We start from the raw sequence: 12,676 nt of genomic DNA, 5'->3' as shown, positions 1-12,676 counted from the left end.
ATTTAGAGATGCAGTGGATTTAAACAGGCAATCTAGTAATCTTTGTTTTTGGACGTCAACATTTAGTACAAGAAATCAATGCAAAAGTTCATGAAATCAGTATCACAGGTCTAGATTGGACAAGTTTTTATTTTTTGTTAAATGCCAAACACTTTTGCACCGTGTATTGGCCTACCACAAAAACAAATGAAAAAGGTTTCCAGTTTATATCATGTTTTTATTTAATCGATATGAATACACAAGACATGCGTTACATTGATTTGAGTCACATAGCTATCTATCATTTTATTGTCGTGTATCTATTGTGAAAAAATCATAGTGACGAATGTATTCTCATGCATCATGGGGTTCGAAATTCGTGTTGTATATTCTTTACTTTTCTATGTTGTTTCGTGTATACTATTATATGTCTGTTTGTCATTTTCAATTTTAGCCATGGCGTTGTCAGTTTATTTTCGATTTATGAGTTTGACTGTCCCTCTGGTATATTTCGTCTCTCTTCTAAAGCGTAAACACAATACATAATCAGTATGTCTCTTTCAGGGTTGACTGGATACAGTAGCACATTCTATAGAAATATTTCACGTTTTTTCCCGAAGTATATAATACTAAATGGGTAAGTCTAAAATTATATTTTCAGATGTTTTAATCCTATGAAAAAAACAAACACTCCTCCGCTCCACACTTTTTATTTTTACGACTGAAAGAATAACAAAAATAGACCTTAATATTTATTCACTAAACTATTTGGACAATTATTGATTCGAACTTGAAGACTAAATGGTAACCTTTAGTCGCTGAGTTCTCATTCGTACATTTTAGAGGCAACCTTATTTCCTTATTCAAATATGCTTCCTTGATACGAGAGTATTTGTTTTTTTTTTTCATTTTTTCTGTAGAATATAAAGCAAAGCATTTGATTTCGTCAAGTTTAATGAACCATTCCCTTTCTGAATTGATTTTGGATTTCGGTATTTTGGCTTATACTTCTTCTAGGTAATGTTCAGCGTCTACATACAATTTTGAAACCCCTTTGATAAAAGTATTGCCCCGTACATACTTTGAAACATTACGTTTCACTCTGATCTTGCTTGTGTACGTTCGGTTGTTTTTTCTGTGAACAATGCATTCCTTATATCGGCCACTTTAATACAGAAACGCGTGCTGATAATAGCATTTAACAATTAATCAATAAGTAATACTTTCTTTAAAGCTGCATACAATTGGAATGTATCTATATTTATTCTATTTACAGGAACATAACACCTTTTAATGGGAGTTATGGTGTTAATTCTATAATAGCTGATTTTACGATTCATGGAACAACTTGTTCGGATTATTCCTTAATTATAAAATTCGAACATCTTTTGGTAAGTAAATTTTTCAAAGTTATCTCTTTATATTATTTTGTCTATGTTCAATTTGATACATTTATAACTTTGTGAAACTGTCTGGATGCACTTAACGTTTTGATCCCGGACATGGTTGAAGTGACAATAATTGTTGAAATGTGAATATGGTGCATTAAAACTTATACCCTTGATGTTATTACTAACATCGCAGAAACATTGTGGTGTTGGACTGTCCATTACAGGGTGTATTATCTTACCAGTAACCAGCTTGTTGGTGCTGGAATGAAAAAAAAAGATATTTTTCTTACAATTTTGGAAGTTATCATAAATTTCTATAAGTCTACTTGCGTAAGGCATTCTGTATAAAATGTACAGGCACTAGAACAATGAATGGTAGATGAGAAGGAATATGAAGCATGTTTAATTCATTTATTGGAACTGAGAACACACGATAGTGCCTTCGTCATACAAACTATATGAAATCATAACAATTTTCTGAGAATATGACAAAATGGTGGTTAGAATAATATGGTTTATTTGATATTTTATTTAACAAGGAAAACTATACCAAACCATTTTGCGGACATTGGGATTTCAGTGCTCCGTGAGTAGGAACAGTCTTTTTTTGATATTAAGGACATTTGTTATGATGGCCAATGAAACTACTATCTATCAGAAAAAAAATATAGTTGGATGTAAATCGAACTACTTGCAACAATTATCCAAAAACAAGAAAAAAAAACAGCTTCCTAATTTCTGCTCTAATAACAAAGGAAAACAAATATGATTGACAGGCCAACACATGTGGTGGTGAAACCAATATCGGAGACTACTCTACCCTCTCATAACATGGGAAAAAAGTAAGATCACAAAAATACTGAACTTAGAGGAAAATCTAATCGGAAAGTCACATAATCACATGCAAAAATCAACTAACAAAACACATCAAAAACGAATTATTATACTTTCTGTAAGAATGTCCTACTATAGTAAAATTGCTCTATCTTTGCATAGTTTTTAAAAGAAATATATATAGTTAACTACACTATGCAAAATTAGTATGCCTTGCTGTTGCACCAGACTAGTGATTTTCACGTCAATCATTTTCAATTTCGCGTTCAAAGGCAGAGCTTAGTTGCTTTAACAGTCAAGTGGGTTGGATTTATTAGCCTGCCAATTAATTAACCATTACAATTGGACAATAAGGGGAAAATAGTAGATATCATATTAATTGTTCATACATTTTAAGAGACTTTAACATACTGTTGTTCTGTTAGAACGTATTTGTTCTTTGTTGACCTCTGCTTACTGCCGTTGAAACAAAAATTGTTTGAATACTTTAGAAGTAATTTTTACAGATAAATAGTAATGACTACATCACTGTTTTGCACGTTATTGAGTACTATGGAAAATGTTAATAAGAATGAAATGAAACGGGTATGGAATAAACCTTGTTTATACCAAATCCAAAACAATACCGGGCAATCAAAGCTATGAAACGATACCTTTTTGGTACTTCCTCATCTTGAAGTCAATATGAGTACATGCCTTCAACAATGAGCACAATATAGGTACTTTATAGCATGTTTAAGACAAACTCTAGCACCAGTTTAAGGGCATACAATACAGTTACAGGGGAGATAATGACGTTGCTAACGTAATATGTTATTTTCGCGACGTCAAACTGACATATCGGGAAAAGATGCATTTTTCGACTGATTTTTATCATTCAAACTGATTTAATTTGAAAACGAGTGCATGGACCCCTATGTTTTGAAATGACATTTTGTTTCATTTTGCAGGTAGATTATGTGGGCCAAATTTTATAAAACTGTAAATAATGCATTTTTTTTAATGTTTATAAATATACAGCAAAAAATGACGTTTTTTTTCTACATTCATGACCATTTGATAAATATGTATTATTTCTGAAGAAGAAATGCATACATTTTAAAGATATTTATAAAATACAGAAATTACAAATTATTTAACAAAAACAATTTGTGTTTATCTTTAAAAACAAAAAAGTTATGGCTTTCTTTCGAAAGGGAAAATACGGCCACAAATCCGAATTTTGAACAAATATACAAAATTTCGACCTCATTTAACTCAAAAAGTAGCACATGAAGGTATATTTTTTTATTACATATTTGATTTAATTAGGTAAAAAATAGTCTATATGCAAATTTTCATCAACTTGTAAATACAGGATCAAAACTGAATCGTATGCCCTTAATTAGAATTCTACTTGTTAAACTAGTCTATATTGATTAATCTTCAGATAGATTTAAAATCAATCATTTCACCTCAAAACACTTACTTTTGAATTTATTTATTTGGAACTCTTTCTAACAGTCAACTTGAAAAAATTAACTTTCTTAAAGACAGCATATATATATGCAGAGATTCATAAAGAACATTTTTTCATACTTTAAAGCATTTTTAACATAGAAATACACTAAGTCCTGTTACAAAATTTAGAATTTTTCGAAAAACTAAGGATGTTCTTATCCCAGGAATAGAGTACCTTAGCCGTATTTAACAAAACTTTTGGGAATTCTGGGTCCTCAATGCTCTTCAACTTTGTATTTGTTTGGCTTTATAACTATTTTGATCTTAGTGTCACTGATGAGTCTTGTGTAGACGAAACGCGCGTATCAAATTATAATCCTCGTACCTTTGATAAAAATAAGCACTATTTGAAATAGTAAACAGGCAGTATAATAATAATGTTATTTAAGTTGTGTTCAACATTGACTTTGGAAAATAGTAGCCAAGGTGAGCGACAATAGTGTACTTCCCTTTAGGTCGTGCACTATTGTCTCTCACCCTGAATACTACTTTCACATAGTCAATGTTAAACACAACGTTATTTTATAAATATACGTTTTAAACAAGGAAATGAATGTGGTTCGAATATATTACTTTAACACAGTAATAAACATTTATAAAAAAGTCACACTTTATGACAGTTGTATTGACACATGAATTGAAGATGCCTTTTGGAAACTGTACATGTTCATCTTGGTTGATTCCAATATTTTGTTCAGACTGCATTCTTAATTAATATGTTTATTAATCATTATCCTTCCAAATTGTATTTGATTAGATACATATTAACATGTTTGAATCGTGTTCAAATTTACCATATGCAAGATTATATCAACAGATAAACTGCAAATGGGACATTTATACTTTATCTTATAGAAATACTGTTCATGGAGCGTGGTCGACGTTTGGTTCACAAGTTGTAAATGCTACTGACTCGTACACGATATGTGAATATAATCACACAACTAATTTTGCCATTTTGATGAGTCCAGGGAGGACAGTATGTTTACTTATGTTAAATAATATATCACAGTTTCTCAATAGAATATCACATCTACATTGTATCATTTCTATAATTGTATTATGTTTATTAATTAATAATTTTATTATTTGTATGTGAAAATATGTTAATGAATTCAACTGAACTAATATTTCTGAAATATGCACTTTTCATATCCTACGTGTTTGGAGATATTAGAGTTAGTTTGCACATGATAAGAGTCTAACTGTTTCTGCATAATTTTTTTATACTGACTGCACCGGGATCCCTTATATTTATCATTCTCAGTTTTCGAGCAATTAACTCTGACGTTGCCTTAATATATATATCGGTCATGGACTTTAATAATATATCAATTCTTTTTTTTTTTTTTTACATATCTAATACTTAGCTTATTAAGCGAAATCAATACTTTCAACAATGCAAACATGTCTTAGCATGCAATAAGCATATATACATAATTCCAATCCTTGCAAGCAGAATATGTTTCATTTCAATTTTTAAGTGCTTATTTCGGGGATGATAAAAAATATTCTGAATCAAGAGTTTCCCCTACATTATAGTGTTAAATGTTAAAAAAAAAATACCAGCATCGAAAAAAAAGGAAATAAAACGTTTGCGCGAAAAAAATTCTGACTCAGATAAATAAACAAAATCCCCCCCCCCCCCTTTTTTTGGAAGTTAAGGGGTTGCTTCTTTATGAAAGCCATATTGATGATTTGCAGTAGTTTAAAGATACTAAAGATGTCTCGATTAAGCATTAGAAAACGTAGGCTGCAGCAGCGTGCTTACAGACGAAGAAGTAGGATTGATATATTAGGGATCCCAATATTTCTATCTTTTCAGTTTGTTTCAAATGGTATTTCCCCTCCAATGAGTATTTGGCAAAAGGAGGGGTAATGTTTTTTTTTTTTATTTTTAAGTGTAATTTAACGGAACATGGATACTAGACAAACAAAACATTTACCTCACACTTTTTAAGTAATGCATTTATGAGTGAATCGTTGTTTTGGTAAAGATCAGTGGCAAATATTTCTGTGTAATTCAAGTCGATTCGGAAAGACATTAATTCGAAATTTTAAATGAATTATGTGTTCGACAATGATGCTGCTTTGATTCTTGATAAGGGGTTAATAAAGCTAAGTTAAGTTTTTTTTCTAAAGAAGAAAATAAATATAAAATTATCAAGTTTAGACAAATATTTCTGTAAAGAACTTTATTAATAACTGTTATAAATATCAATGTTATTCAAAAATCGTTTCTTCCTTAAATATACACGGTGAAACTTATGTTTTAAATGCCTAGTTGTGTGTACACTTAATTTACACAAGGCCTACATCGTGGATCGACTGCATGTAGACAAAACATGATTTACACTACATGTAAACAGTGAGTTTTATCAATTGGAACGTAATTTTGTTTAGTTTACGTGTGAGTTACACTTACACAGCACCGAGTTAAGGTCAATGTGAACACGACCTAAATTTGCTTTCGCAAATTTTTAGTTCTTCCCTTGCCGGGATTCGAACCCATTCTTCTGAAATATCGTAACACCAAATCGCCTGCACTGTAGCCGTCCCGCTAGACCACACAACCACCTGGGCTTCACAATAATAAAGCTTTTGGTGGTCGTGTGTTACCTTTCCTCGTCAGTTTTAATTTAGCGTCGTACTACAGTACATGATATATAAGGCATGGAGATGTTATTGTTACAGATCAGCTCAATTATCTATAGTAAAGGATCCGACAAGTTAATGCAAGATACAGTCACAGAAAATAATCATGTTTATAAGTACGTCTGAGTCAGTGACAACTCTACAACAGATTTATCCATCGGATCAGCAGCAATAATGGTTATACATGGCTGTGTACATTATATATATACAACTCGTCTAAACATTAACCCAACAATGTTAGATCTGTGAAAAGCAAATTTTTTGTTCTTCCCTCGACGGGATTCAAACTCATGCTACTGATATATCGTGACACCGAATCGCCTGCACTGTAGCCGTCCCGCTATACCACACGACCACCTGGGTTTCACAATAATAAAGCTTTCGGTGGTTGTGTGTTACCTTTCCTCGTCAGTTTTAATCTAGCGTCGTACTACAGTACATGATATATAAGGCATGTAGATGTTATTGTTACGGATCAGCTCAATTATCTATAGAAAAGGATCCTACAAATTAATGCAAGATACAGTCACAGAAAATCATTATATTTATAAGTACGTCTGAGTCAGTGACAACTCTACAACAGATGTATCCATAGGATCACCAGCAATGATGGTGGTACATGACTGTATACATTATGTATATACAACTCGTCTAATAATCAACCCAACAATGTTAGATCTGTAAATTTGCTTTCGCAAATGTTTTGTTCTTCCCTCGCCGGGATTCAAACCCATGCTACTGATATATCGTGACACCAAATTGCCTGCACTGTACCCGTCCCGCTAGACCACACGACCACCTGACCACCTGACCACCTGGGCTTTACAATAAAAAAGCTTTCGTTGGTCGTGTGTTACCTTTCCTCGTCAGTTTTAATCTAGCGTCGTATTACAGTACATGATATATAAGGCATGGAGATGTTATTGTTACAGATCAGCTCAATTATCTATAGTAGAGGATCCTACAAATTAATGCAAGATACAGTCACAGAAAATAATTATATTTATAAGTACGTCTGAGTCAGCGACAACTCAACACTAGATTTATTCATCGGATCACCAGCAATGATGGTGATATATGGCTGTGTACATTATTTTCATACAACTCGTCTAAGCATCAACCCAACAATGTTAGATCTGTAAATTTGCTTTCGCAAATTGTTTGTTCTTCCCTCGCCGGGAATACATTGTATAAGAACGAAATAGAATATCACACAAAACAAACATCAATTTTGAATCAATATAAACATGAATCCAAAAGCAGTCACATTTCTATTATGCTTCCCCCACTTGGGGCCTTGTCACTTTTTTTTATATATATAAGACCGAATGAGAAAGTTCACAATTAACAAACAATTACACTAATTTGAAATAAAAATTTAAATAAATTCACCTTCATAGTTTACTTCCCTCTTATGTAGAAAATTGTGGATTGAACCTGTTTTTAGCTAGCTTAACCTCACACGTGTATGCCAGTCGCATCAAATTCCATTATATTGACACTGACATCTCCACTAATATATCTATTTCCATCGAAAACAATTGTGTTATTCAATTACTATTTAAACAGTTTTTAACGATATGCCTTGAATAGTTTTTGTTTTGTTTTTGCAATTTGGTAATATGCTTTTTATTGTTCAGTCCTCGTTTGAGCGAATGCTGTAAGTTATCACAAACGTTATCTTCATCTTTTATATAAGTTTTGGATTTCAAATATTTTGACCACGAGCATCACTGAAGAGACATTTATTGTCGAAATGCGCATCTGGTGCAAGAAAATTGGTACCGTTAATTTTATTATGTGTGAATCATTTTAATTTTTGTTTAATTTTTTTTTTTTCATGTAATACCTTGTCAAATGTAAATAGTTATCATAGGTACCAGGCTTTTAATCTAAAAAGTCAGACACGCGTGTTGTCCACATAAGACTTACCAGTAACGCTCATATCAAAATAGTTAAAGAGCATTGATGGCTCAAAATTTCAAAACGTTGTGCCAATTACGAGTAAGGTTATCTATGCCTGTGATAAGTAAATCCATTTTTAGAATGATTCATACTTTTACAACATTAACTTTATAGAGATGAACATATAATTAAAGTTCATAGAATACTATATGGTATTTTCTGGACTTTTTAAAAAAATTGGCCGAAAAAAATATTTTAATACTAATGTTGGTTATTCATGTTTTTGTGCAGGCCCATCAACATATTACTAAAGCGGTATAACTAGTCTGCGCAAGTATTAAAAATTGTACTTTGATGTCAGTGTATCTTTTTAAATATAATTTTACTCTTCTTACAAGCCGCCCTCTCATCATTTTCCACTGAGCCTTATATCTGCCATCGGATGTGGAGTGTCCATTTTGTTTCTGGTCATTACAATTCTCATTCATTTTGTTCTTTGGAGGTAAGATTTGACAAATTACAATGATGCGTTGTTGTTATTAAAATACCGTTGTTGTTATGAATACGCAAAGGGGTTGCTTGAACAAATTAATCTATTAATCAAAATATTTTACACTTTTCATAAAAGACAGCATGCACATTTTAATCTGTGATAATTTTATTTGCTTATATGCATACTAGTTAGTTATCAAAGGTAACAGGCATATAGTTTGATACGCCAGACACGCGTTTCGTCTACATAAAACTCATAGTTGACGCGCATATCAAAATAGTTAGAAAGTACAAAGTTAAAGAGCATTTAGTACCCATAGATAATCTATTCTTGGGATAAGAAAATCCTAAGTATTTCGAATAATTCATACTTTTACACCCCCCCCCAATAAAAAGGGGAAAACAATAAACAAACAAAGGAGTCAACAAATATAAACAAAATTGCATATCGACAAAACACATGAGCAAACACAAAAGACGAGAATACCAAACATTACCTTAGCACATAAACTCACAAGCAGGACGTATGAAAACCCAGACACAGCATACGGTTATATCCAAAAAAGAACTAAACAGTTAAAGTTAATTGTTACAAAGACACATAACAGAACACTTGAACAAGAAACTAAAATAATAAACAACGTCAAAACATATGAGCTTTGTTTTTCTTCGTCCTATTTTTACGATTGGGACGTCTCTGAACTCGATTTATCACAACCGGTGAAACAACGACACATACTTAACCTGAATTGTGTTCTTGTATCATTTGATTGTGTACTTTTATTCAAGACTCATGTACTGATCGGTTTTCTAATTGTTGTAGGCATGTAAAAACTGATAGAACAAAAACACTGATGAACCTATGTGTGGCATTAATTATGTCATATGTAATATTCTTAGCTGGTATAACACAAACAGAGAATAAAGTAAGAAAAAGGGAAACAGGAGATATAGTATAACACTAGTTTGTTGGTATCTAATAAAAACAATAAGCTGTCATTATCAAAAAAGTTGTCGTGTGCTTGCCAATAAGACAACTTTCCAACCGAGACAAAATTACGCATACAAATTTTATTGTATATTCAAATTCAAAGTATTATCAGACGCGTTTGTATATCAATACCCGTTAACCGTAACTGATTCAAGCACACATATATTTATTTGAAAATATTGAAATTTCATTGCACGAGCTATTACATTAAAAGTTCATCGAGGAAACTCCAAAATTATGTGAAAATTGAAAAGGGTTTATAGGTGCCTCATATTTTTAACTTTTATAAATTTTCATAATGCATGTTTTACGCAAATACACACAACGTAATATGATTGACAAGCATTGTACAGAAACTAAGTATTTTTTCGGTGTATTTTTAATCAACCTAACCCAAAAGCAATAAGATGTACCTTTCCTGACGAAAAGTGCAATTGACATGATTCTAGAAAAAGGTCAATGGTGATGTTACGAACCGTGCAGAAATCATCCATAACAAGGTAGTTTTACTATTTAAACTATTATCAGAAAGTTGCGGTGTTGATTGCAAATTCCAATGATAAAAATTTACTGCCTTCAAATAATGCAACATTATTATATATTTTGTAATGCTTTTTTTTATATCTTATTGAAAGGTTATATGTTCAGCGATTGCAGTTGGTTTGCATTTTATGTTCCTAACAGACTTTGCATTGATGCTTTCGGAGGGTATCCTTATTGTGAGAATGGTAGTATTTGTTTTCCCAACAAATTCTATAAGTCATAAGCTTATACCAGCATGTTGGAGTAAGTTAAAAAAAAAACATAAATTTATATCACACTTACAAATAGAAAGCATTATTTATAATAAAAGAAACGTTTTATGTGATATTACAATGTATTACAACTCATGATCATTTACCTTTAATGCTAAACAAAATATTTTGCTAGTCGAAATGAAGACTAAATGTTCACTGCAAACATTAATTTATTAATGGCGTCAATGCTAAACAAATTATAGTGATGTATTATAATTTCAGTTCAGTGCAGGTCCTACATCATTATCCTTTTTTTTATTATTAAATTCACCAAACAAAATCATTAAAAACGAGTATAATTGGGTTTAAAAACAGCAAACTCACAAACCCTACAAATGTCCCTATACAAACCCGGATAATAGCATGTACATTTCACTCATTTTATTTAGAGTCCAGCTGAGGACCAACTCCGGCTGTGGGATTCTATCGCTGCGTTAAAGACTACGTGATGACCTTCAGCTGTTTTCTGTTCTTTGGTCGAATAGTTCTCTTTGACATATTTCCCATTTTCCATTCTCACTTGTGCATAAACGGAAGAGCAAAACATCTTGCACTGAGCTTATGAAAATAAAGTAGGCTTTGTTGTATACAAAATAATTTAATTTTTATTTCCAGTTGTTCCTGCTTGCATAGTTGGAATTACTGCTGGTTTGACTAAACTTAAAGGCTATGGCAATCAACAGTTGTAAGTATTTACCGCGTAAATATTATATAGTTTATTACATTCAGACCGAACTGTTGAGCAATTGAAACAATATTTTGTTTCGAAATAGCATTACCACATACGAGTGCAAATGATGAGTGGTGGTTGATTCGCGATACTGAGGATGATAAGTTCTTGATGTTGAATGAAAATGAATTATGTTTTGAACTTAACCGAAATTATATGCTATAATGGTAATATACAAAAAGTTCTTAATCAAATTACATGAAAATATTACCGTCACTCAAATCAACCAATGTTGAGCTTACTACTAATAATTGGCTACTTTGTGGAACTATAGTTTTAAGTTTTGACTTTAACCAGATCGGGGTTAAACGAAAACAATGTGTGCTTCAGTGTTGTATTCTGGCGGTGTATTCCCACACAACAATTTGTAATTAAACTGAGTTCGAGATACTGACTTTTTAACTTATGACATATATATTGGTATGTGTTCAACATGCTAGTGTTATATTTGTTTTACTGTTTATTTTTTCCATATTTATCATCTTTGTTTAAATCCTGTGTCAAATCAAAAGATTGGCAAATCAATCGAATAAAACGTCATACAATGTTTATACATATATTATCCAGCAGAGGATTACTTTAATTATTTATTTCAGTTGTTGGTTAACCCTCGAATCGAAGCTCATCTGGGCGTTCATTGGACCAGCACTTTTTGTTATAGTGGTATGTATGTACAAATGATGTAAGAATGTTACCATTCTGAATTTAGGAATATGATGATCAGTTATTTATATTGCCATTTTTTCTTTAAATTCTGGCATTTAGTTCAATGTTATGGGATTCATAGAAGATGGCCTATGTGGCTAATGTATAGAAATATTAAGATTTCTAATAAAAAAATATAGAAAAATAACAGCACATAAACAAATGAATAATACAGTATTTTTGCAAATCTTTAAAAAATAAATTGTTGATTTTTGTAATCTGGTAACAATACGAGAGTTATGACAAACATATTGACTTAAAACTTTGTTTCGCTTTATCTATCTAAAAAAGTCACTGACTGTAACATGCACCTGATATTGTTTTAATTGTATTACTTATGATTCACACATATCATTTGGAAAGTACAGTTTTAAAACGAAATGAAATTGCTTGCACGGAAGAGGCGAAAGTTACCATAGAAATAGTCAGACTCATAAGTCGAAATAACTGATAGATAGATAAAACAATACAGTTTGATCTTGATATTGTCGTGCACATTGTATCTTTTCTACGGACATATATGTTAAAAAGGATCAAAACTATACTGGAAAAATAGGCCAGTATGTAAAAAAGGATCAAGATTAAGAAGATTCCAAAAGTACTATAAAAATCATAAGTTAACAAAAATACACGATCCTAACCAAACAAATATTCAATAATCAGTTCACATATTCCATCCCATAAAACTAAAGAGTTA

At 31.6% G+C, this 12,676-nt stretch overlaps 1 protein-coding gene across 1 annotated transcript in view; it reads left to right on the top strand.

The window, feature by feature from the left end:
- Positions 1 to 12,676, top strand: part of LOC143069515 (adhesion G-protein coupled receptor D1-like) — a 176,632-nt gene that overhangs the window by 2,002 nt on the left and 161,954 nt on the right. Inside the window, exons 3-11 of the mRNA XM_076244194.1 lie at positions 544 to 616; positions 1,256 to 1,370; positions 1,910 to 1,956; positions 4,560 to 4,683; positions 8,663 to 8,766; positions 9,580 to 9,682; positions 10,383 to 10,533; positions 11,160 to 11,229; positions 11,871 to 11,937. Of these exons, the coding sequence (XP_076100309.1) occupies positions 544 to 616; positions 1,256 to 1,370; positions 1,910 to 1,956; positions 4,560 to 4,683; positions 8,663 to 8,766; positions 9,580 to 9,682; positions 10,383 to 10,533; positions 11,160 to 11,229; positions 11,871 to 11,937 (854 nt within the window). The remainder of the gene's footprint in view (positions 1 to 543; positions 617 to 1,255; positions 1,371 to 1,909; positions 1,957 to 4,559; positions 4,684 to 8,662; positions 8,767 to 9,579; positions 9,683 to 10,382; positions 10,534 to 11,159; positions 11,230 to 11,870; positions 11,938 to 12,676) is intronic.

This window comes from Mytilus galloprovincialis, chromosome 3 (assembly GCF_965363235.1).
Source record: "Mytilus galloprovincialis chromosome 3, xbMytGall1.hap1.1, whole genome shotgun sequence".
NCBI classification, from domain to species: domain Eukaryota; kingdom Metazoa; phylum Mollusca; class Bivalvia; order Mytilida; family Mytilidae; genus Mytilus; species Mytilus galloprovincialis.
Note: the sequence above shows the minus strand (reverse complement) of the source record. Positions and strands in the feature narration are given on the sequence as shown.